The sequence below is a fragment of the Protomyctophum parallelum genome (genome assembly GCF_964188405.1).
Source record: "Protomyctophum parallelum genome assembly, chromosome: 10".
NCBI lineage: Eukaryota > Metazoa > Chordata > Actinopteri > Myctophiformes > Myctophidae > Protomyctophum > Protomyctophum parallelum.
In genome coordinates this window covers 7559191-7586698 of record NC_139704.1, presented here as the reverse complement: position 1 = coordinate 7586698, position 27508 = coordinate 7559191, and the positions used below count along the sequence as shown (strand labels likewise).

General features: G+C 44.3%; 1 protein-coding gene across 1 annotated transcript in view; it reads right to left on the bottom strand.

Annotated features, from left to right (window-relative positions):
* adgra1b (adhesion G protein-coupled receptor A1b) overlaps positions 1–27508 on the bottom strand; it is a 234688-nt gene that overhangs the window by 43760 nt on the left and 163420 nt on the right. Inside the window, exon 15 of the mRNA XM_083774158.1 lies at positions 4287–4414. Within this exon, the coding sequence (XP_083630284.1) occupies positions 4287–4414 (128 nt within the window). The remainder of the gene's footprint in view (positions 1–4286; positions 4415–27508) is intronic.

The following is a 27508-nucleotide window of genomic DNA, read 5'->3' as shown; positions in this document are numbered from 1 at the left end:
CTGAACTAACACCGGAACATTATGAATAATAATGATAATAGTGGGGGAGAAATACGACATACTCTACTGGTCTCTTAATTTATTTATGAACAAATTGAAGTATGTTCTGATTAATCAGATCACTTAAATGATTCCTATTCTAATCATTATCCTTTCCCCTGTTATGTATTTATTATTTTTACATAATTATATAGAAGCTTATATGTGCCATCTATGTTGACAATACATTTTCGATAATCATGCTATATAGATGATCACGTTTTTTGTTTTGCTCTAGACCTTTTCTTTATACTATGCAATCTGTAAATTATAGCCTATATGTATTGCATTCAAATCATTTTGATAAGTGTATAAGCCCTTCAGGCTTCTTGCCTCCTCCCAGCACTTTCTTTTTTTTTTTTTTTTCTACTTTCTACTATTTTTGTGTATTATAGTGTTATGCTTTAGCTATTGAAAAATAGCAGATCTACAAGCTCATAGCCCGGCACCGAGTGCTACGAGCTTGTAGATCTGCTATTTTTGAGAAATCGTGAAAATGTAGTGCAAATCTTTTAATATATATTCTTCCAGAGCAAACGTTTTTAACTCAAATCTTTGCTTCTGGGGGGCTCCCTGGAACAACATATTTTCAGATGGGGGTCGGCAGCCGATTACATATAATCTTGGGGCTCCTTGACATGAAAATGTTTGAGAATGACTGACATAGAAACATGAGTTTCTCAGAAAACTGTCAGTACCGTAAATCCTCCAATAAACTCCTCCTTTCTATTAATTACCGGGCCCCTATTAATCACCGGCGGGAATGGCGTTGAATTAAGTAATAAATTCCGGCCTCCTTTTATGAGACGGGGTTTTTTGTGTTGTTTTTTTCCCAAGTGCTGTTACTTTCGCTGCTCTGGCTGGCTGTGCCTGTCACGTCAGCGTCCACTGTCCAGATGCCGTGGCCGCGGTGCTCGGCTCGCACACAATACAACAACAAAGTTAACTTCGGGAGAGAGCCCCCACAGATCTGCCCTTCATGCAACGAACGTTGGTTCTATAAACGGCAGATCGATGAGCGCATGGGGGGTTTTGCAGCCTGGCGCACTGGCGCGTTGTGGATCTCTCATTTTATGGAACGAATGTACCACCGGTATGCTGTTAGCTTGTTGCTAGCAACAAGTCTCTCTCTCTCTCTCTCTCTCTCTCTCTCTCTCAGACATTCTCTCTAACACGTCTCTCTCTCTCTCTCTCTCTCTCTCTCTCTCTCTCTCTCTCTCTCTCTCCCTCCCGTTGAAGCACTGCAGTGTTGCACTGTTCTGATTTGATATTACCGGTATATGAAATAGCCTATCATACATTTTATTTTTATGTTATTATTTGCAGCTGAACTTGTCAGTAGCCTAACTGTAGGCCTTTACCACAGTACTGTGGTAGTCTATCTCAGTTGAAGTTATATACCGGTATATTTGTGAATGTGACCAGATTTGACTGAGGGACTGCCATTGTATTTATTTTTTCATGTCATATGAAAGCAGGGAATCATATAGCTTCAAATGACAATGACATTGGTTATTCAAGTTAAATTGATGTGTTGATGTTATTATGGTATTTACCATAGGCAATATGCCAATAATGGAAAAACAGTTAAAATGACCATTGAGCACCTGCAACTGCACTGTTCAATATTTCATGAGGACTTGGTTTCAATAGGCTACATGAGCCCAATACATTTTACTGTGTTCTGACCCAAAATGTCATTTGTTCATTATGATCAGTTTGAAAAGTAGAAATACAGGCCTCCTTCTTATCGCTATCGGGATCGGTCTTGAGACAAATAATAGCCCGGGTTCCTAAAAGAGGATTTACGGTATATTTAGTAAGACATTTGTAGTGCGAAATAAAATCAAATAAGATTCAGTCAAATCAAATCAAGAGAAGAGGGAGAGATAAAGTAACAAAGAAGAGACCCCCAAACAGCCATAACATGAGTCCTCCCCCCGCCCCACTCCCTGTGTTTGAGCCTGTCACTCTCTCAGCTCAGCTCACTAATGTGTGCAGTCAGTGTATGGCCTTGAACCTCCCTTGCCTTCCGCCCATCTAACATGCATGTTTGCAGCTTGGGAGATGGTGTCAGTGGGTTGAAGTGTTACTACTAACGCGCTTCGGGTAAAAAAAACGGCGAGGTGCTGCGAGTGGCGCTGGGGAATGTCTGTAGGGAGCAGTGTTGATTTCGTCGACTAATACTATGATAAAAAAATGTCCGTCGACTACCTTTTTACACTGACCAAAACGAAATGGAAACTAAATGAAAACTAAGTTATGATGACCGAAACTAAGACTAAAATATATTGACAATTTCCTCAACAAATAAAAACTAGACTAAAATGTTAGGAAGGGAACTAGTGGACAAGAGATCCAGTATAAGTAAAAGACACAAGTCATTTTACACTTGGTCGCATGCTGAAAAAGTTTGACAAAATCAACTGTGGATTTAGTCGACTAAAATCTTATGATATTTAGTCGACTAAAACCAGACTAACACTAAATCATTCCAGTTGACTAAAATGTGACTAAAACTAAATAAACTATTCAAGAGACTATACAGTATTCCTGTTCTGACAGCCGCCTTCAGGCTGGGTACACAGACTCAAGATATCTCAAAAAGTAAAAGTGTTTTGTTCTTTCTTGTTTTGAACTTTACATATCTTTGAATACCACTCCGTGAGGCACTTTTTAAAGAGCTCAAATAAATACATTTTGACTTCGAAAAAGAAAAATGAGTTTGAAGCGTGTGTTAATCAGATACTGTATGTCTGTGAAATGGGTAGGCTATAGCAAAACCTCAGGAACATGTATAGGCGAAGTGTACAGATAGAAATGAATGCTACTGCAAGCAGGGTCAGCTCTAGTACTGGACTGGTTATGGCTATTCTGTAGAAGGCTCAAATCAAAACGGGTGCCTGGCAGATGGTGATAAGAAAAGTAAAGCCACCCAAGGTCTCTGACTAAGGCACTGATTCTACAGTCTGCTATGACTGGTCAGAGCATATCAAATGTCCGGCCCAGTTCTATGGTGATATTACCCTATACCTAAATTGAAACATAACACTATACCTAACCTTTATTTTAGCTAGAGATGTCCCGATATACTGTATCGGTATCGGGTAAGGGGTTGACACTATGGCAGGTAAATAAGATGTTGGGACATGTGGAGTTTGCTTTGGAGTTGCCCAAACTGCAAGTGCACATTTGAGTGAGGAGTCTGCTATAAACACAACACGAGATATAGCTATAAACACAACATGAGATCACGACACTGGTATCGGTATTCGGTATCGGTATCGGCTAACACAGAAATTGAGGTATCGGGACATCCCTCATTTTAGCCAATTATTTCTTTCACTTACCACTGTGAAAAGCTGAGCGCTGCAATGCCTAACCTTAACTAAAAATACATTGTGAACTATTTTGGGTAAGGCACCGTGAGGCAGACAGTCACACACCCACCCACACATGCAAAACTAAGCAGACGCAAACTGGAATGAACACACGCACGCACACAGTCTTTAGTGAGTCACACAGGCTGTAGTGGTTCATGCTAGCATTAGTCAGTGACTCACATGAAACTCCCCCCCCCCCCCCCCCCCCCCCACCACCACACACACAGAAATAGTGGGAATAGCAAACGAAAAGGTAACTTAAGGTAAGGTAAGTCACTAAAGCCTAGGTGAGTCAGTGCAGCACATTAGAAATCTGTGAGCTGGCCTTAGCGGTCCAGGCACCTTGGCTAGTAATCCAGCATGACAGTGTGTAACAGGTTCGAGTCCCGATTCCGACAAACTTTGCTGTGTGTCTTTCCCCCATCTCTCTCCCCGTTTCTTGTCTATCTACTGTACATCTAAGGCAACCCCCCCCCCCAGGGGGTCAAAGGTGACAGACAGACAGTGATCGCACCACCAGTGTCAGTCTTCTACGTTATGTGGATTATCACTATGCAGTTGTCACTCTGACATTTGCACCCGTGTGTCCTATGTGCAACGCACTGACATGTTTTGTTTTTGCTTTTTTGAGCACCGTAACTAACTCACATGTATATAGCCTACACCCTGCTGCTATATGCTCACGCACCTTTTCTATATCTTATCTCAGGCACTATTAAATATGTAGATATATAGAAACCATTTCAGAAAACTATTTCTGAAGGATTTAGAGGCCTTTTGTTTAGAATCGGGTTAGGGTTAAGCATGTGCATAATACCCTGTATAAAGCTGATTCTCATTGAGAACTGCTGCAGCCGGTCTCACCTGTGGTGCACTATGTAGGTGATGATGGAGGCGAAGAGGCAGAGCAACATGACTGCCGTGCAGGCGTACACGACCGGGTGCAGAAACTCCCCAGGATATGGGGGGAAAGACAGCACCTTCTTCAGATCCTGAGAGAGAGAGAGAGAGAGAGAGAAATAACAATTATTATTGCGCTGTAACACATGTAATGGCATGCATACTTATGTCAGTGATTGCACGTTGTGTATACTGTAGAGAAATATATTCATACAAACTATGAAAATGACACAATGATTGCGAGTGAGGGGCGTGCGGCGTGTGGCAGCATAAGCCTATTACTATTATTATTAACTCATCATTTGTCTCCTTCATATTAGAAGACATCGCATGCTTCAATTTAGCTACTTATTAAATACGTGCGATGGCTTGCGTGAAATCTAATAATTTAATACACTGGATGTCAAAAAGCTTCAGGTGCCCCTTGTTTAACAACACCCCTATCATCTCGTCACATCGCCCGGATGGTCCGCTCACCGTGACGGAGACAATTTGGGGGTTCCGTCATATCCGAGCATGCTAAATAAATAAAGCGGCACACCGTATCTCCATAACTCCCAGAAGCCCGCAGCAGCGTGAGCTTGTTTGTGTCTGGGAGAGCCATTCACACACCCGGGCCTGTCTGACTCCATCACTGTCTCTGTGTGTAGCCAAGCAGAATCCTCTGTCTCATGTTTACTGACAGAGTGGAGGATTAGGGCTGCGGGGGGGAAGGGGGGGGGGGGCTGCAGCACTATGCAGGGTCATGTGCTGGGCATAAACAAGCCCAATCAGTGGCGGGCGGGGCGTGACGAGGGCTGCAGGGGTTTGCGGGCGGACGGACGGACGGGGCATTTTGGGAGGTGTAGAACAAATTGATGACTTGTGGCTACTCAGTGAAATCATCACCACTGTGTGTAACAGAGACCCCAAGAGCACCACAGCTCTTTGTTCGTGTGCGTGCGTGTGTGTGTGTGTCAGAGAGAGAGAGAGAGAGAGAGAGAGAGAGAGAAAGAAGACATGATGTATTTATTTGGCATGTCATTTCACTTGTATCCCACAAATGCAAGCAGGCATAATTTGGGAACTGCGGATTTACATAGAATGGAATTTAAATTTGTCCTCTTATGGAAAACTATACGTTACAGCACAGCTAAATAAATGTATGTAGATTTACCGAAGGAAGAAAACACTGTCCTACTGAGAGATCCCAGAGAATATAAATTTGAAGTTTAGTAAGTTAGTAATAATTATTATAGAATCTACTCCACAACACAAGAATCACAAATATCTTAAGACACGGCGAGAATCAATTACACCACAGAACGGTATTCACAGGTACACACACTCCTGTTTCTCTGCAAATGACAGCAGCTGCAGCTAAATGGCCATAGGGGGAGAGAGCGGAGGCTAAGCCGAGTCAAAGGTTCCCATGGGACATATTAGCATCATCACTGGGCTTAGAATGACTGCCGGGGATGACAGCCACTGATCCCCTGAGTCTTTACCCCACCGGTGGTTCTACGTTATCTAGCACAGTAAGCACACTCTATTTTGTTTTACTGCACAGGCTACTATAGTACTACAGGCATGCCACTGCAGAGAGGAACAGTGAAGGGGATTTGAACCCATGATAGTATACTCTAACTAGCTCCATTGAATTGGCTAACTGGACTGAACTGAAATTTTACAAAAACCAGTAAGTATTTAAGACTCAATAATGTCCACTTTAAGTATAAGAAAAGTGCAAGTCACAAGACATTCAAGAAATGTTTAACTGTGAACTGACAATAAAGTATCCTATCATATACTGTATCATATATCACATTTTAACAACACCAGTAAGACGCCTGAGGCCGAGAAGCGACCTCGCCCACCAGTAGTACACCTGAGGGCGAGAAGCGACCTCACCCTTTGGCCATATATGGAGCGTGTCTTGAGTGTACAGGGTGTGATGAGGTGTGATTACGACAATGTATTTGTATTTAGTTCATAAAGTTGACATAACTATAACTAAATGCATTTTAAATTAAATTAAAAAAGGTTACTTTTCAGGATTCCAATATAGCAAAAAGACAATCAGGATTTAAATTCAAACATATTAAAAATAGCTGATCTACAAGCTCAAAACAGTGAGTTTTGACAGTGATATACAATGTGGCCCCTCTGGAGTGAGTGTTGAAATATAGTGGCCAACTTCAAAGTTGCCCACCTATATAGAAGGCTTGGTTTGAACTTTGAACCTGTTTCACTGTAGGAAGGAGAGGCAACAAGCTTGGTTTGAACCTGTTTCACTGTAGGAAGGAAAGGCAGGGCGTTAATGAGAAACGGCACGCACATTCAGACCACTATAGCCTCACAGGTAACTGCGGGAAGAAACAGGTGGATAGCAGACGGCGCTTAGGGACGAGAGGAACTTATTGGGAGGAGGGGGGAGGCAAACTGTCACTTTCAGTAGAAGGATCGTCCGTGAGAAAAATGGCAAGGCAACACTGCAGGGTGCCCTGAACAAATCGCGCATATGGTTCCCAGCAGTGGTATGGGGGAAAAAGTACTCAATTGTTTTACTCAAGTAAAAGTATCAATACTGCAATGTAGAACGACTCCGTCACAGGTACAAGTCTGGAATTCAAAATGAACTTGTGTAAATGTACAAAAGCATTGGCATCAAAATGTACTCAAAGTAACAAAAGTGACAATACTCATTGTGCAGAATGGCTCATTTCAAGTTTTAAATTGTCTACAAATATTTTTTGAAAAAAGCCGATATGTAGTAAAATGTATATAGCGCTGAAGTGGTTACTGTATGTTTTGTAATAATAATCAAAATCTACAAAGTAACTATAGTAACTAAAATGTTCAAGTAATTGCGGTGGAGTAAGTACGTACAATATTTGTCTCTGAGATATGCAGTGGAGTAGACGTTTTGGAAATTGGAAATGCTCAAGTAAAGTACACAGAACTCAAAATACAGTACTTGGTTACTTTCCACCACTGCTTGGGAGAAGGAGGGAGGCAAACTGTCACTTTCAGTATAGAAGGATCGTCTGTGAGAAAGATGCCAAGGCAACACTGCAGGGTGCCCTGAACAAATCCTTCATATGGTTCCCATAGCCTGTGTTTATGCTCCTGGGGTTGGGGTGGTGTGTGTGTGGGGGGGATGCAGCTGCTCACACAGACTAGCTGGCAAAGGGTTGCTCTGTGACTAATGCACGATACTTGCACACCGGCTCAAGTACTAATGGTTTTATCACTAGCAGCCGTTTTATCCACTTAACAATAAACTGTTTTCCTATGGAGGAGTGCTAGCCAGCCAGCCAGCCAGCCAGCCAGCCAGCCAGCGGAATCGTCGGAGATTTGCTACGCTAATATGTTGATCGCTGGGTTTTTGCAACCTACCTGCACTAAATTTACATTTAAACCTCAATAAACTGTGTGTGTGTGGCGAGTTGGCTCCGGACTGTTAAAGCTGCAGCCCCCCTCCTTGTTGACCTAGCTGTCACCGTGACTGATCGGCCACTGGCACAGCCTGCAGCATGCTCTGAAACGCTCTCCTCCCTTGTTGCACTGACTCTCCTCCAAGACAGCCGCCGGCAGAATGTCAACTAAGGACAGGAGTGGTCCCGCACCAAACCCCCGATTCCACCACACAGCGCTTATTATCATTATTGCTGTCGTATTACATCACAATGCCGGGGGCCACTTTATGACTGGGTCCGTGTGTGGCGGGGTCGCCGTATAGCCATGTCTCTGACAGCGCAATTTATTACAGCTGTGCCACTGTATTACCGCGTGAGCTTGACTTTGCTTTCTCCGGATTAGCACTGGCATGCTGTGCCTGATATATAGCATGGTTGCAAGTTGTGTCGCGCGCCGAAAACAGTGGATCTACAAGCTTGCGTCGCGCCGCGCTGTGACCTTGTAGATTGGCTATTTTCAGTGCACGACACTGAAGATGTGAGTGTTATGAGTGTTGGCCGGCAGTGGCTCAGTGTCCGATAGAGCAGTCGGAGGGGAATCGCAAGGTTCCCAGTTCGATCCCGGGCTCCCCCAGAGTTAGTGTTGAAGTGTCCTTGAGCAAGACTCTGAACCCCTAATAAGGGCCTTTCTCTGCCCCCCCCCCCCCCCCCCCACCCCCCCACTGTTTATATTGTGTTTAGTTTCCAAGATGGCCGCAGCGCCAGGAGGGGTGGGGCGGAGGTGAGCGGGCGGGGTCGACATGTGCCCTTACTGGGCTGCATTCAAGACACTTGCCTTGTGTTTGAACACAGCTTTGATGGATGTGTTCTGTTCCCCCCCATCAAGCAAAATGTTTGATCAAACCATATGGGCTTCCATTGGAAATGCATTGGAGCGGCCATTAAACACAGACACAAGACAGACACAAGACAGGTGTCTTGAATGTGTGAACGTAGCCCAGTAAGGGCATATGTCAATAGCCTGGTTAATAAACCAGACCGAATCAGCCGTTGGCAAAAATAAGTTGCCTGCCGGCGGATTTCGGTCTGGAGAGGCTCAATTGTACGCCCATTTCCTACACCAGAGAATGTGGGCGGCCAATCGGGACACGGTATGCAATATGGGCGGGCTTTGGTACAGTGACTTTCAATGCTTGAGACCTTTGACTGACAGTAGCTCTGACCAATTGCGTCAAAGAGAAAATGTTTCCCTGGAAATGAAATCCAAGCTGAGCCTCCCCAGACTAATATCCCGCGGTCCGTGCGATATTAGTCTGGTTTATTAACCAGGCTAATATGTCAACCCCATCCGCTCACCTCCGCCCCACCCCCACTAAACACAATATAAACAATTGGAGAGGGGTGGGGCAGAGAAAGGCCCTTAATTGTCTGGATGTGCAGGTTGGTGCCTTGCATGGTTTGATCCACCTGCGCTCTATGAGTGTGTGTGTGTGTGTGTGTGTGTGTGTGTGTGTGTGTGTGTGTGTGTGAATGGGTGAATGTAATGCACAATCTACGTAAAGCGCTTTGGATAAAAAGTGCTATATAAATGCACCATTTACCAATTCAACTTTACGACAATCCATAATCATCCCACACAGGCTAAGTATAACTGCAGGCTTTATGTCTACAACACGTTTCCCATTGTCCTCTTGCCCTCGGCAGCCGCTGCTGATCCTGTGTGTTGTAGTTACAACTTTAATCCATGTCTCCCCCTCCCCCTATCAGATTATCAATTCAACTTCGCAACAACCCATAAATAATCATCCCACACAGGCAGCGTGCGCTACTTTAGATTATCAGGCAAACAACAATGAAACGGAACAAATCTGCTGCAGATGTTCAAGCGTTCAAAGTGCTGCTGCTGTTTTTGCTTGTGCACATGCAGAGACATGATCTGAGATTGCCCTTTTACATCCAGCTGGTGCATAATACAGTAAATCCTCACATACAGACTCCTCGCCAAAGTATATCCACATCTGTATATAAGCAAGGATGTATGGATACTAAGGGGAGAGGGGAGTGAGATATTCAGAGGGATAGGCAGAGAGGAGAGAGAAAAACAAGAGATGGAGAGAATGAAAGAACTGAGGAGAACAGCGGAGAGCCAGAATTAAAATCCTCTGTTGAACAACAAGCCTCAGGGGCTTCGAGTCCAGAGTTGTGCTTCATCATCCTTTAGTGGATGGCCTGCTAGAACACTACTGGAGTGAGTGTGCAAATCAAACCCAGCCAGGCCGTCCCATGCACCACTTCATAAAACAGAGAAAGAGGAGAGAGGGGCAGGCAGGCACAGAGAGAGAGAGAGAGAGAGAGAGACAGACAGACAGACAGACAGACAGACAGACAGACAGACAGACGAGACAGTGTGCGAGAGGGAGGGAGAGCAGTGGTGGTTGAATTACTCCAGAGAGCATTCAGAGAAAACATTCAGTCATTAAGCCCTATCGAGCCCTATAACCACACCAAAGGGTCACCATGCAACTCCGTGGGTCCAAACAGTTCATGCAAAAGGAGTTAACGGTAAAACCGTCTCGACCCTTTGATGTGGTTAGGGCTTTAGGTCAGGGTTCACCTGACAAAAAACACATGCATTATCCACTTCAGCCTTAAATACATTCCGGCCTTTTGCAAGTGGTCCAGGCGCGTGCCACATATAGGCTTTGGCCTGACAGCGCGTCATATGTTCGAGCCCCGTTCATGACGACCTTTGCTGCATGTCTCTCTCCCTCTTTTACTTTTTTCATTTATTTTGAATAATTGTTTTGGAAAAGAACCGCCTCCAGGAGGAGGCCGGAGGAGACTAAAACGTAAAAATATATATACAAAAATGTAAACACTAAATGAAAAAGCACGGCCACCTCACTTATTAGGAGGGCAGTATCAGTCACCAGAAAACAGGACGGGTATTTTCTATTTTCTATCATGGTTAAAATGTATGGTTATATATTCATATAAACCCGAGTAGATGATAAACTGATGGAGGAACGCGGAGTGGGGGGGAGGAGGTCTCTCCAGTCCAACCACCATGGTTTGGTGGAGGAGCGCAGAGTGGGGGGGAGGAGGTCTCTCCAGTCCAACCACCATCGTTTGGTGGAGGAGCGCGGAGTGGGGGGGAGGAGGTCTCTCCAGTCCAACCACCATGGTTTGGTGGAGGAGCGCAGAGTGGGGGGGAGGAGGTCTCTCCAGTCCAACCACCATGGTTTGGTGGAGGAGCGCAGAGTGGGGGGGAGGAGGTCTCTCCAGTCCAACCACCATGGTTTGGTGGAGGAGCGCAGAGTGGGGGGGAGGAGGTCTCTCCAGTCCAACCACCATGGTTTGGTGGAGGAGCGCAGAGTGGGGGGGAGGAGGTCTCTCCAGTCCAACCACCATGGTTTGGTGGAGGAGCGCAGAGTGGGGGGGAGGAGGTCTCTCCAGTCCAACCACCATGGTTTGGTGGAGGAGCGCAGAGTGGGGGGGAGGAGGTCTCTCCAGTCCAACCACCATCGTTTGGTGGAGGAGCGCAGAGTGGGGGGGAGGAGGTATCTCCAGTCCAACCACCATGGTTTGATGGAGGAGCGCAGAGTGGGGGGGAGGAGGTCTCTCCAGTCCAACCACCATGGTTTGGTGGAGGAGCGCAGAGTGGGGGGGAGGAGGTCTCTCCAGTCCAACCACCATGGTTTGGTGGAGGAGCGCAGAGTGGGGGGGAGGAGGTCTCTCCAGTCCAACCACCATGGTTTGGTGGAGGAGCGCAGAGTGGGGGGGAGGAGGTATCTCCAGTCCAACCACCATGGTTTGATGGAGGAGCGCAGAGTGGGGGGGAGGAGGTCTCTCCAGTCCAACCACCATGGTTTGGTGGAGGAGCGCAGAGTGGGGGGGAGGAGGTCTCTCCAGTCCAACCACCATGGTTTGGTGGAGGAGCGCAGAGTGGGGGGGAGGAGGTCTCTCCAGTCCAACCACCATCGTTTGGTGGAGGAGCGCAGAGTGGGGGGGAGGAGGTCTCTCCAGTCCAACCACCATGGTTTCGGTTTGGGGGGCGCAGACGCGTCAGGATAGGTCAGTCACGCTGTGTTTATTATCTAGTCACACATCAAAGGGGGGGAGGGGGGGGGGGGGGGTTGGATTGTTTCATTAAAAATGTTCCCAGAGTCCCAGATTAGAAGTGCTGCATTTAGCTTCTGGCTACCCAAATTCCTATAAAGCAGAAATTACTGCGATTGCGTGTGCGTGTGTGCGCGTGTGTGTGTGTGTGTGTGTGTGTGTGTGTTTCAAAGCGTGACTATCACACAAATGAGCCTGGTTCAAACTTGTGAAAAGAGTGCATGCTGATGATTCACTGTAGGCTAATATGCTTAATTATACTAGTCCGTTGCTTGATGCATAAAATAGCTCATCTACAAGCTCGCAACGAGTCGCTTCCACTACACATTGTGAAGTTGTAGATTGACTATTTTGCAGTGGTGTATACTGTATAGCAGCGGTTCCCAAAGTGGGGTCCGCGGACCCCTAGGGGTACGCGACGCATAGCCAGGGGGTACCCCAAGCCCCCTCAAAAGTGCCTCCCCAGTGTCCCCCTGAGTACCTCCCGAGTGCCTCCCCAGTGCCTCCCCAGTGTCCCCCTGAGTGCCTCCCGAGTGCCTCCCCAGTGTCTCCCCAGTGCCTCCCCAGTGCCTGCCCAGTGTCCCCCAGTGTCCCCCCAGTGTCTCCAATAGCAATACAAGAGCAATAATACAAATTAATTAATTATTGAATCAAATTAATTAATTCATCAAAATGTTCGACGCAAGAAGGCCCCCCTGCGGCCTGCGCCCAGCACCATGCCAAAGCTTTTTCCTGCAGGAAACACTGCGTTTGGTTGTAAATATATTGTTATCTGTGTTGCGAGGATGAGGGGGTACCTGGAAAAATATCTACCCCAGAAGGGGTACCTGGTCCAAAAAAGTTTGGGAACCCCTGCTGTATAGTAACAAAGTACATTTACTTAAGTACTGTACTCATGTACAATTTTGAAGTATTTGTACTTTGCTTGAGTATTTCCGATTTCCAATACTTTTACTTCTACCCCACTACATCTTGGATCCAAATGATGTACTTTGAACTCCACTACATTTATTTGAGAATATGGTTACTTTGTAGATGTCAGAACAGCCTTGAGACCACCATTGTAACGAATCTCGATCGGCTATTATTAGCGTTAGCCCACGTTGTTTATCTTTGGCCAGAATGGTTAATATGTCTGGAGCGATGCGGTACTAAATCACAAATGACATCGGAACCTTGGAAAGATGCCGATCACTAAGGACAGCACTCGTATTTATTTAGTTATAAGGCTTTGAAAATACCACTTTGACTGGAGGTAAATGGGGGCCGTGTGCCAAGACCCTGGTGCTGGGGGTGACGGAGGTGTTGCCTAGCAACCGGACCAATTAAAATGTTAAACGCTGATTTTCGGCTCTACATATTCGGGGGGGGGGGGGCAGATAACTGGCAGATAACATCCCATAGGCGGGGGATGTACGTAGCTGGCAAAAAAGAGTTAACCGTGCCAGCCCTACATACTGTAGATTTGGGCCAAGCTCAGCTTGTATATTGTAAGACCTTCTATTTTCAAAAGATTTTGATATGTTTGAAAACATGGGACATTCTGCACAATGACTACTTTTACTTTTGGTACTTTAAGTACATTTTGATGCCAAAACTTAGTATTGAGTATTTCTACATTGCAGTATTGATACTTTTACATAAGTACATTTGAGACATTGAGTTTCCCACCCACTCGCTATTTTAGGCACGCGAGTGACATGACACACCCTCACACGACAAAGTATAAATCAGGCTTAACCCACTTATGCCACCAGAACAAAGAGGAACACGAGCTCAGCCGTCTGCCACACACACACACACACACACCAAACAAATGAATCAATAGAAACAAATCTGCGGGTAGAGCGAGAAGATTGCTTTTTAATATGGGCTGCTAGAGACAGTGGAAAGAAGAGAGTAATCTGTTTCTCCCAGTAGGGAGTGTTTTGTTTTCATCAAATCCCCCCCCTTTCACATTCACACAGGTGGACTCATTTGCACTCTGGCCACAATCTTTGACTTTATTTTTTGGCTGCAGCAATCGCGTGCATGCGTGCGTGCATGCGTGCGTGCGTGCATGCGTGCGTGCATGCGTGCGTGCGTGACTCACGGGCACCTCAGCCGTGTTTGAGGGAGGGTTGCGACCATAACTCATATCACTTAATTTCCCCTTTTTGTTCCCACAGCCAGTCTAACAAATGAGCGTATATACGGTGCAGCAGTGTGCCACTGCCTACAACAACAGCCTCACTTAAATGAGTGCATAATAACTCGACCTGTCTAGACTCTAGACATGGTGTGTGTGTGTGTGTGTGTGTGTGTGTGTGTGTGTGTGTGTGTGTGTGTGTGTGTGTGTGTGTGTGTGTGTGTGTGTGTGTGTGTGTGTGTGTGTGTGTGTGTGTGTGTGTGTGTGTGAGAGTGAGAGTGAGACAGAGAGAGAGAGAGAGAGACAGATAGAGAGACAGAGAGAGTTGGCTGGTGGGTGTTGTCTGAGTGGTGACTCATCTCTTCAACACACTACTATGGATGCTGCTCTGCTATGTATATGCGTGCTCTCCACAGAGGGAAACGCGCCAGTCCTAGATCTCCACAAGAGGTGTAGACACTTGCAAGCGACCCGTGACATGTGGTGGTGACACACACGGGCAGACACATACTCATACACGCACACAACTTCTCGCCCGCTTCGACAACATGCTGACGAGCGCACAAAAGCACAAGCAAATACCCCCCCCCCCCCCCCCCCCCCCGCCCCCTGCAGTTGATGTAGCATATACCAAACACGCCGATTTCAAAGAATATGGACAACACGAAAGCACCCCATATACTAGGTTATAGCAGAGACAGAATAGCACAGCGGCATGAAGTCCTGAAAGGAAAACTAAAAACGCAGCTCTTTCTGGTCATATCGGGAGGTCCCAGCGGGGTAGAGATAAGCTCACGCTTGTCTGCGCGGTGCTTAACGGCTCCGAGCCGCTGCGTTTAAAGAGCTCTCACCCTCAGAGACACATCCACACATCTGTTTGCGGGGCCGTCCGTGTTCATCTTGCGGCATCTTTCACCATCTTTCTGCACTTCACATAAACGCTCGAGGCCCTACGAGGAACGCTGGCCAGACGCGTAAAGGAGCTCCTGTGTGATGTTGAGTGCTTGATGGCTCTATTACGACCACTATAAAAGAAATAACACACATGGTAGTCGGGGGGGTGGGTGGGTGGTGCCAATACCAATGCCAATACCGCACTGTGAGTCGCAATGGGCTTTCATTGACAATTAATGTGCCCGGCTGTCAGGAATTGTATCCCTACCAGCTGCTCTGTTCTCTATATGTGTGGCTTATCATGTCACCCCTAAAGGACTATTCATACTCCCAACATTGACGTCATGCCGCGGTGGTACAGTAAGTGACTCACCGCGCACCCAAACACATCCCTGCTTTTACTAGGGGGGGGGGGGGAGAGAGAGCTACGTATGTATGCGTGAGTGTGTTTGAGCTTGTCATTTTCCCAGTTCAATTTTATTAACGAGAGAGACAAAGATGAGGGACACATTTGAATTAATGCGTTCAACCGTGAAAGCATACATTAAAAGGCTCTGAATGCACACACAGCAAATAACACAGGGTGTGTAGTGTGACAGAAAACAGATTGTTTTTTGAGCACAGCAGTGAATGCAGGGACGGAGATCAGTGAGATAAGGAACTGTGAAATGATATAGCACAATGTAGAGAGAGATACATGATGTGATAAGCCTCGCTCACAGCTCAGAAGTCTCGCTCACAGCTCAGCTCAGAAGTCTCGCTCACAGCTCAGCTCAGAAGCCTACTGCATGCGTGCCAGTGGTGTAAAAAAGTACTCAAATGTTTTACTTAAGCAAAAGTATCAATACTGCAATGCAGAAATACTCTGTTACAAGTAAGAATCCGGAATTAAACATTCCCAGCAAGCAAACCCCATGCACTTCAAAGTTGCAGGGGTGTGCAATAGGGCATTAACCAAACGTGATTTTTGATAGTCGACTCGACTACCATCAAAATCGATTTATAGTCGATTAGTCGGCGGTAAAATATGATATTTATTCCATCCAATCAAGCATTAAAACATCGTGTTATGAAACAGCCAGCGAGCGAAGCAAAACAGAGCGGTGAATGCACTATCAATGCAGGCCGAGTGGAATAGTACTAAGAGTGGCGACACACTTCCTATGGGCTATAGTTCCAAACATTGGAACTATCCCATTGAGATAGAATGAGCACTTCCGCATTCCATTGTTACAGTGGGAGTCAACGCGAGTGTTGCCACTCTTACTAGATTACGCTGAATGCCGCTCTGATTGGCCGAAATTAGCTCAGCTGTTTCAAGTCAAAGTTGCAAGTCCACAATGACTCACGGATGGACGCGTTGTGAGCTTGTAGATCTGCTATTTTTTATGCACAATACCGTTCTATGGAGCAGCATAGCATGTTACGTTGTTCACAATGTTTGGAGAGTGGAGACTGGAGCAATGAACCATGCGATGTTTTTCATACAACCCTAAATGTTCAACAACAAGTTACAATCACAGTTCCTTTGGTTTTTAGAAGGAGCTACAAGCAAGGAGGAGGTTTGCTAGCTAGCAGGCTGCCAGGCTATGAATCAGATGATCAACTACTTAACTCCATCGCGAGTCTTTTGCGGCTACGTATTAGAACTATGATCGTGCGGCATCGCTGTTTGTTTTTAATAATGCCACACGCGGCACGCAGACTTTTGTTGGATAAGCATGAAGAAACATGAAATCACGGCAAGAGCTACTGTAGTTTGACTGTCACCAAACTGGATACTATTGGGCAGAGCGAGGAGGAACTCCTGCTATACTTTACTGTACCGGACGACGACACGTCTCCAATCTAACTTGTTGAACAAACTACAGTAATAAACTCACCAATAGTAAACGTATTTACACACTGTAGTTGTCCCCATTGATCTTATGAGCCTATGAGGCATATCACATATGCTTTTCCCAAAGAAAAACTGTCTTGACTGCTGCTAGTGCCACAATTTACAATTTACAATTTAGGCATTTAGCAGACGCTCTTAATCCAGAGCGACTTACATTTAAGCAAAAGCATGGGAATACATCACATAAAAGCATTTATCAATATCATGAAACATGCGTAAGCTAAGAAAGTAACAGTGGAATATCTATATAATGAAACTATACATACACTATACATATAAACTATACATATTTACTACTATGCTATACATATGTACTATGGCGTGCTATAACTATATACAATACAATTATAGTGCTGTCTACATAACATGCTATAAGTCTGTGTCAAATGCTATCTAAGCCAACAGAAATGCCATCTAAGGGGCCACCGCCGATACGCCGCCCACCACACCTACACGAGTCAGACGAGTGAGGGTGACGGCAAAACCCACGTACAGTAGGCTTGTATGATATGAAAACAGGAATGGATTAGTACTGAAGTTGGCGAACTACCAACAAAACAACCGAGCTCACAGCTGCATGCCTGCATGTCTGCTGTAGAAAAGCAAAAAAAAAAAAAAAAAAATCATAAAAAATATTAAAAATATTAAAAATAATTAAAAATAATATTAGCGAATAATCGGATGTCAATTAACAGTGTCGACTAGTGTTTTGCTAGTCGACTAGTCGACTATTCGATTATTATGTTAATGCCCTAGTGTGCAACTTTGACAATGGAGAGGGCCACTATAGTTCCACACTCACTCCAGAGGGCCACATTGCATATACTGTCATATCAAAAATGGCAGATCTACAAGTTCTGCAACGCGTTTTGAGCTTGTATGGTACATCTGCTATTTTTGCTATATTTCAATTGAAATTCTGAATTATTGTTTTGTTATTTTTTAATTGGAATCCTGAAACGTACAATTTTTATTTTTATTTCAAATGCATTTAGTTATACTTATGCTAATAACTTCAGCGACTTCTTCACCTGACAGTTGCAATCTGTGTCATTTAGTGGGACACTTCATTTCCGTGCATAGTGGCTCATTATGGGCATTGGGTAAAAGTGTGGGCACAGTTGTCTGGACAGTGAGAGAGGGAGGGCATTTTCGGTTACCCAGATTAGTTTTCACCTTTGATACCGCCAGAGTGTATCGCTCACCCACTGGAATGGGATTTTGTTAGCAAAGTGAGCGAGCTTTGAAGTTAAAGCATGCCACGGAGCAAAGCTCCATCGCTGGCGAAATACTTATGCATATTTTACGTCCACGCGCGCGTGTGTGCATGTGTGTGTGCATGTGTGTGTGTGTGTGTGTGTGTGTGTGTGTGTGTGTGAGAGAGACTGTCAGCAGCGACAGACTCATCGTATCCACTGTTGAACTATAGCACTGCTAGCCAGACTTCGAATTAAGCCATAAAGTGGAATCTGCATCACATTACGGTCACTCCAGTGTGCATAAAGCACTGTGCTATTGGAGCGACCCACGTCTTCTCTCCCGGGGTGTGTGGTCGGTTGGGAACCGTCACGTCCTGGAGACTGATCACCACACACGCCAGCTTACAGGGCTGGGGCTCTGAGCCTTGTGCGAGGGCAGGACAGGACAGTAAAGGGGCTATGAGGCCTCAAGTTGGGGAAAAGCACATAATTGTTGTAGAACTGCTGTCTCTGCACCTAGTACTCCGTTCCTCCTATATGTACACAGTCAGGGATGCCATGTGCTGATCAAGACAACACAAACTATAGGGAATTAAGCAACTATTTGACTAGTAAATCCACTTTTTTTGTAGGCCTCAAGATCAGGTAGATTATAGTTATAGTCACCAATGTACACAGTTTTTAAATGTACAAATATTTATTTCCAAAAATATTTACATAATAGACAACTAACAACTAGTCGACTAAACTAGGCAACTAGTCAACTAGTAAAAATGACTAGAATGCCCTAACACAAACATGATGTCATACGTCAACCGCCAAGAAGGACTTAAGGGAGTTCAGAAAGTGTTTGTATGGAGCAGCCAGCATCTCCTTTCACTCTTGGCAACCGATCAGTGTTGTTTTTGACAGCAAATTTAGATTTTAGTTTTAGTCATAGTCTTTTGAATAGTTTTCATTTAGTTTCAGTCACATTTTAGTCACCTGAAATGCTTTAGTGATAGTCTACTTTTAGTCGACTAAATATTATAAGATTTTATTTGACAAAATCTACAGTTGATTTAGTCAACTAAAATTTATTTTGGCGGGCCTTGATGCCGTCGTAATGGCTGATTTGACACTTGCTGAAAATATCCGATCTACAAGCGCACAACACACCGACACGTTGTGCGCTTGTAGATCGGCTATTTTCAAAATGTGTAAAATGACTTATACTGGATCTCTTGTCCACTAGTCCCTTTAACATTTTAGTCTAGTTTTTATTTGACGAAATTCTCAATATATTTAGTCTTGGGTTTAGTCGTCATAGCTTAGTTTTCATTTAGTTTCCGTTTAGTTTTTGTCAGTGAAAAAAAGGTAGTCGACGAACATTTTTCGTTATAGTATTAGTCGACAAAATCAACACTGCCCTGGGAGGCGCCTTGGTGAGCCACCACCCTTTGGTGATGTGTCACTTCATGAATGGAGTGATGTGTCACTTCATGAATGGAGTGATGTGTCACTTCATGAATGGAGTGATGTGTCACTTCATGAATGGAGTGATGTGTCACTTCATGAATGGAGTGATGTGTCACTTCATGAATGGAGTGATGTGTCACTTCATGAATGGAGTGATGTGTCACTTCATGAATGGAGTGATGTGTCACTTCATGAATGGAGTGATGTGTCACTTCATGAATGGAGTGATGTGTCACTTCATGAATGGAGTGATGTCACTTCATGAATGGAGTGATGTCACTTCATGAATGGAGTGATGTGTCACTTCATGAATGGAGTGATGTGTCACTTCATGAATGGAGTGATGTGTCACTTCATGAATGGAGTGATGTGTCACTTCATGAATGGAGTGATGTGTCACTTCATGAATGGAGTGATGTCACTTCATGAATGGAGTGATGTGTCACTTCATGAATGGAGTGATGTGTCACTTCATGAATGGAGTGATGTGTCACTTCATGAATGGAGTGATGTGTCACTTCATGAATGGAGTGATGTGTCACTTCATGAATGGAGTGATGTGTCACTTCATGAATGGAGTGATGTGTCACTTCATGAATGGAGTGATGTGTCACTTCATGAATGGAGTGATGTGTCACTTCATGAATGGATGGAGTGATGTGTCACTTCATGAATGGAGTGATGCTCCTCCACCCCGGTTATCAGGCCACTAGCCTGAGCCCAGCCTGTGTGATATGAAGGGCCATTTATCAGCCCTCTAGCCTGGCCCAGCCTGTGTGATATGAAGGGCCAGGTTATCAGGCCCTTAGCCTGGCCCAGCCTGTGTCTTATGAGGGGCCAGGTTATCAGGCCCCTAGTCTGAGCCCAGCCTGTGTGATATGAGGGGCCAGGTTATCAGGCCCTTAGCCTGGCCCAGCCTGTGTGATATGAGGGGCCAGGTTATCAGGCCCCTAGTCTGAGCCCAGCCTGTGTGATATGAAGGGGCGGCCGGCCGGCACAAAACAAGTGGTGGATCCTATTGATTGGTTCACCAATCAGAATCGAACAGCAGACAACACTGACGTCACCAAATTCGAGCGACGCCCCTCTGCACTGTTATTGGTTCGCGAAATGCGTTTCCCCATGCTTTTCTTGTTGAGCCCAAAGTGAACGGAAAATAAAAGCCTGGGGGCAGCGAGGCTAGCAGGCCGCTGGCCTTGACTATACGGCCAAGCACATACAGTACGTGATCTGCAGACCTTCTCAGTACACCCAGCGTGCTTGTGTTTTTACAGATAATTACAAGAGGGTGGCCTGATCCGGGTTTCACCTCCAAAAGTGCATTCCTGTAGATTTGGAATTTTCAGCCTTCGCCTTTCTTATCCCAGGAACGGCAGATCTTGCATAAGCTTTGCCTTGTTAGAGCTTTACACTTTATGTATAGGGCGAGAACTATAAGGGTCTGAAGGAGATCCAATAAGCCATTTGTCTCCTGCGTGGCTATACCACATTGTGGTAAACCCATAACCAAGCAACACCTCTCCCACTGGATTGTGGATGCGATTTCTCTAGTTGCTAAATGTCTAGCATATGGTGCCACTGCCTGCCAGTTAGAGCTCATTCCATATGGAGAATGGCCACATCCTGGGCCAATTTCAAGGGCACAAGTGTTAAGGACATCTGTGCGGTGGCAAACTGGACTATTCCAGTGACCTTTGCCCGCTTCTACAGGCTGGATGTGACTGTACCCTTTGCACATACCGGAGGACCCTTTGCACATACTACTGTAAATGGATCCAATATTGAAAGGGTTACTGAATGAAAGTATCTGTATAATCTGGCTTGATAGCAAAGTTACGTCTATATGCTGACATAGACAATCTTTCCTGTAAATTGAAGAATGAAATTGGCTTCTTATGCAGGAACAAAGCTAGTTTCCCCTTGACCTGTAGAAAAAGGCTTATTGAAGCAGTTTCTTATCTCTGTGTTAGACTATGGAGATGCTCCTTCTATCCTCCTTCTGTTTATCATTCTGTTCTTTGTTTTAAATCTGGTGAAGATTATGGGATATCACTTGTATGATAGAATGGGGGAGTGCAGTACTTAGTTTAGACTAGTCATTGGTTAGACCAGTCATTCCAGAAACCTAACCCTAACCTCTCACGGGGCAGCACACCTAAACCTAACTTTAACCACCCTTAATCCGGTCGTTTTAACGCACCCCTCACCAACCTTAATCCGGTCGTTTTAACGCACCCCTCACCAACCTTAATCCGGTCGTTTTAACGCACCCCTCACCAACCTTAATCCGGTCGTTTTAACGCACCCCTCACCAACCTTAATCCGGTCGTCTTAAGGCACCCCTCACCAACCTTAATCCGGTCGTTTTAACACACCCCTCACCAACCTTAATCCGGTCGTTTTAACGCACACCTCACCAACCTTATGTCTAACCAATGAATGAATGGGACGGCCTAGTATCTAGACTTAGTGCCCCAGCCGCTTGGAATGACCTACAGGTCACACTAAAGTTCAGATCAGTTCTACTAGTCAATTTAAAACCTTGATTGCAGACCTACCCACTAATGTCCCAAACTGTTTCTAATTTGTGTTCTATTATATGGAAGGTAGAGGTGTTTTTAAATAGTATTATAAATGTTTGAATTACATTGTTTTTAAATTGTACTGTATCTCCACGACAAATGAGTGCAACCTCAAAGTCCCTTCGAGAATAAATAACGGCTTTGAATGAATGAATAATGAGCTCATTGCTCATGATTAATTAAAACATAATTACGTACGTTTTACGTAAGAAAATATCGGGTACCAGGCATGAACCCTCTCTCTCTCTTTCTCTCTCTCTCTCTCCTCTCTCCCTTCTCTCTCTCATTGTGTACTATATGTACCCAGTTGAAGTTAGATCACTGCAGTGTGGCACTGTTTATATATATACTGCTTTGACTTCATAGGAAATAGCCTGCCATACTGTATATTTTATTTTATTATTTGCTTCTGAACTTGTCAGTAGCCTAACTGAAGGCCTAGATACAGATATTTGAATGTGCAATAAATAGGATGGACCACAGTAGGCTACTGTGGTAGTATGTCTCAGTTGAAGTTAGGCCTAAAAAAAAAAACTTTGGTTTCCGATTGGCTGTCATTTTTGGGCTGAGTAGGTAGGGAATTTATTTTATTTTATTTTTTATTTTATTTTTTCGTGGGAAGGATGGGTAGCAAGGAATTTATTTAATTTAATTTTACTTATTTATTTTTTCGTGGGAAGGATGGGTAGCAAGGATTTAAAAAAAAATCCTACGGCAATGATGGATAGGCTTCTACATATTTCATATTTTGGCTATGTGAAATAACTGTGGCAGTTTTAATGGTTAATACAACTTTACATTGTTTTCATTACACAGTGACATATACCTGGAGTAGAGGCAGCAGGTTTAGAAAATAGGGTTGCTGATATTTTCTGCTGCCCTGCGGTTGGCTTTTGGCTTTTTTTTGGTGGCATTTTAATGTGCGGTGGCAGTGGCACCACAACACACACGCAACAGAAACACAACAATATCGGCGTGTGTTATTCAATGTGTGTTTGTGTTTCCCATTGAACCGGGTCTGCATGTCACGTTAAAACATGTTCCCCTAAATATTTCTGTCGGAGGCAGCGCGGTTTAGTTGAGAGAGTTGCGACATCTCCGTTCACTGCTTATTCGTGGGGCTGCATGCGTCATTGATCAGTCCATTGTCGTCACTCTCTGTCTCTAAACGGCTCTAGTCTAGAGGCTGCGCTCCGCTCCCCGGTCAGAGCTGAGCAACATGGCGGCGCACAGCGCGCTGTGTTGACAGTGTTGTTACAAACGATAGTGGTTCTACAACTATTCCTACGTGGATTTAATTTTTTATAACGTAGGATGAGGTCGCGTGTCCCGATGGTCTCATCAAAGAGAATTTTAATGATCAAAGACCTTTTTGGTCTTGACTCGGTCGTATTCTGTTTTTTTTTTTTTTTTTTCACCAAATGCCAATAAAATAATATGAGTCGCGCATATTTAATAGAGTCGGTCGGCAACCGGAAACCAAAGTTTTTTTTTTAGGCCTTATATATTTGTGACCAGATTTGACTGAGGGACTGCTGTCATATGAAAGCAGGGAATCATAGCTTCAAATTGACATTGGTTGTTCAAGTTAAATTGATGTGTTGATGTTATTATAGTATTTACCATAGGCAATATTGTTATAAAAAAAAGTTGAAATTACCATTGAGCACCTGCAATGTTTAATATTTCACGAGGACACAAAATGTGACTTATTCACTATGATGGGTTTGAAAAGTATAAATATGGGCCTCCTTCTTATAGCTTGCCTCCTTTAAGGTATACAAGTAAACACGGTCAAATGGAGGCCAAGCAGTGTCTGTATATGATTGCGGGTCAAACTGTCTCCTTAGAGAAGGTTCGATACAGGAGGTGTAGGTTCGATACAGGAGGTGTAGGTTCGATACAGGAGGTGTAGGTTCGATACAGGAGGTGTAGGTTCGATACAGGAGGTGTAGGTTCGATACAGGAGGTGTAGGTTCGATACAGGAGGTGAAGGTTCGATACAGGAGGTGTAGGTTCGATACAGGAGGTGTAGGTTCGATACAGGAGGTGTAGGTTCGATACAGGAGGTGTAGGTTCGATACAGGAGGTGTAGGTTCGATACAGGAGGTGTAGGTTCGATACAGGAGGTGTAGGTTCGATACAGGAGGTGTAGGTTCGATACAGGAGGTGAAGGTTCGATACAGGAGGTGTAGGTTCGATACAGGAGGTGAAGGTTCGATACAGGAGGTGTACTTCTCCAGTGAATATAAGTAGAAATTAATCTATTCAGAATACCAAGTTTCAACTGTATCCAGAAACAGAATTCATGCCGGGGGTTGGTGAAATAAATAATACAATATGCACAATAATAGTCATAAAATCAAGCCTGTGGGACGAATAAAAACAGACTTTAATAGACCACTGCTCAAACACAACCCCCCCCCCCCCCCCCCCCGCCCACACACACACCCACACATCCCCACACACACACACACACACACACACACACACACACACACACACACACACACACACACACACACACACACACACACACACACACACACACACCACACCATCTCATCCTCTCTTCAATTTACGCAAGTCTCTTTTTTTCTCTTTTTGCCCTTATCGTCCTCACAGGAGACGAGCACACATTGCTTCAATAACCATTTGCTAATTAGAAGTTGGGGGACCAGCAGTGGACCGCAGCACTGCACTGCAAAACATCCACAGTGAATAGATAAAGAAATGTATAAATGCATGCAGGAACGTGGCCATTGCACGGTAAATAATTTAACTCGGAGCTGGAGCATATAAACAAATGGACACTTCATTACGGGTCCTTATCTGGTTACATTTGTACGCTCTCGGAGTTACAACTAGATCAATTAATACTTTTACAGCGTAGTGTTTTTTTCTTTTTTTTGCACGTTGCAGGAAGGAAAGGCATTTTTCACAAAGCAATAAGGTCAACAACGGTCATCAAGCCATGCATAAATCAATGGTCGTGTGCTGATCCCACTGGTGACTCTTTGTCATGCGAGGAGGGGAAGGGTTAAAGTGCCGTGTTGACTAAAACTATGACGAAAAATGTTCGTCGAATACCTTTTGTTTTCACTGACTAAAACTCAATTTAAACTAAGTTGAAATGACTAAAACTAAAGCCCAAACCACACCAACAGGTCGAGTCGAGACCGTTTTTTAAGGTAAACCACACCAATTGGTGTGGTTTGGGATTAAGACTAAATATATTGACAATTTCGTCAGAAAATAAAAACTAGACTAAAATGCTATGAAGGGACTCTGTGTAGAAGAGATCCAGTAGAACTAAAAGACAAGTCATTTTATGCTTGGTTGCATGCTGAAAATAGCCGATCTACAAGCTCACAACGCGTCGTGTTGATCTTGTAGATCAGCTATTTTCAGAGTGCAACCAAGTGTAAAATCAAGCATTACGTCGCCATCTAGGCACGTCAAAATACATTTTAGTCAACAAAAACAACTGTAGATTTAGTCGACTAAAATCGTATGATATTTAGTCGACTATAACTAGAAACTAAAACATTTCAGATGGCTAAAATATGACAAAAACTAAATGGAATTTTATTTAAAAGACTATGACTAAAATAGAGTGTAAAATGTAAGTGTAAAGTCAGTTTTTTATCAATTTTATCAATCAATTAACTCTCTCCTTCCCATTCACAAGTTAATTAACTGTAGAACAGCTTTCCTCCCAATAACGTTACACGTGTGTTACGCCTTCATTGTTTAATTCACGTTTTAATACGTTTTAAGTCATACAGGGTCTCCATTGGACAGAGTGGGATAGGTGATGCGTTTTGATGATGTCATCGCAAAAACATCCGTCGCAGCGGCGTGCAAAGGGTTCTTTCTCCGCTCTGTTGTTGTGACCGCCACTTTGGAATATCTTTCTACACTATGACAAGCGATTACACCCTTTTAATGCAGATTTTTATGATTAAGTGCACAGTGGCTCCTCAAAGGTTAATACTACAGCACCTCCACTTTTGTGGAGGTGCTGGGTTCAAAAGTGACATCATAAAAAGAGAAGGGAACCCGCACGCACACTCATCTGCTCTAAAAGTTTATTTATTGACAGTTAATAAATAAGCATTTGGAGCAGATGAGTGTGCAGGTTCCCTCCTCTCTTTTCCCGGGGCGGCGGTGGCTCAGGGGTAGAGTGCCTGGATGGTAACCGTAAGGTTGCCAGTTCGAACCCGGGCTCCCCCAGAGTTACTGTCGAAGTGTCCTTGAGCAAGACACTGAACCCCTAATTGCTCCCGATGTGCTAGTTGGTGTCTTGCATGGTTTCCGCTGCCGGGTGAATGTAATGCACAATCTCTGTAAAGCGCATTGGATAAAGGCGCTATATAAATGCACCATTTACCATTTTATTTACAATTTTCCCCCAAATAATGGGCAACACAATCGTTTGATAATATAGCATTAATATATAAGGAAAATAGTCAATTTCAACGTATTTCGTCTTTTAATGGTATATTCAGGGATTTCATTTAATTCAAATATCACTTATTTTTTTGTTTTGTTGTGATAATCCTCTCTACTATAGAGTGTGCTGACCATATAAGGAGTTCCTCCCTGTCCCCAGTTAACCCCTAGATGTGGACTGGATATTGTTGACTGAACCCTCTGCAACATGTCTTCCAATAGCCTGAAGAAAAGAATAACTAAATGCTTAGTCTAGACTGGAAGGAGCTTGTGATGTGCCCCATACCGCGGTCGGGGTGGAGGACATCACCTTTTGTTTTCAGCAGAAAAAGCACTAGCTCCAGGCATGCAGCACTATTTGTCCTTAACAGGTAGTGGTAAACCACCATAGTCTCCACTGCCACTCTCCAGACTGTAGTTCTGCTTTCTAGGGCAATATGCCACGGCTGAATGGGTCGAGAGGACCGCTTGGGAATCACAAGGTCCCTGGTTCAGCCCCTGGAGCCACCCAGAAGTGTCCACGTGATGTACCCACTTCTTGAGGACGGGTATAAATGCATGCCAACTGGCCTGACCTGAACCCCACACAGAATCTAGGTTGTATTGTCAAGAGGAAGGTGTGAGACATGAGACTGAACAATAAAAAATAATTTACGGCTGTTATCAAAGCAAACCTGGGCTTCCATAACACCTCAACAGTGCCACTGGCTGATCACCTCCATGCCACGCCCCATTGATGAAATGATTTGTTCAAAAGTAGCCCAGACCAAGTATTAACTGCATACATTAATATACTTTTCAGATGGTCGACATTTCTCGTTTAAAAAATCATTTTTTTAGTGGTCTCGTAAAATATTCTAATTCATTGGGATATGATTTTTTGATTTTCATGAGCTGTACGCCATAATCATCAAGATTAAAACAAAAAAAGGTTTTAAATACTTTATGCACAATGAATTTTGAATATGTGAAAGTTTCACTTTTTTTTACGGAAGAAAATGTACTTTTACAAAATATTCTAATTACATGGGATGGAGCTGTGTGTATATATAT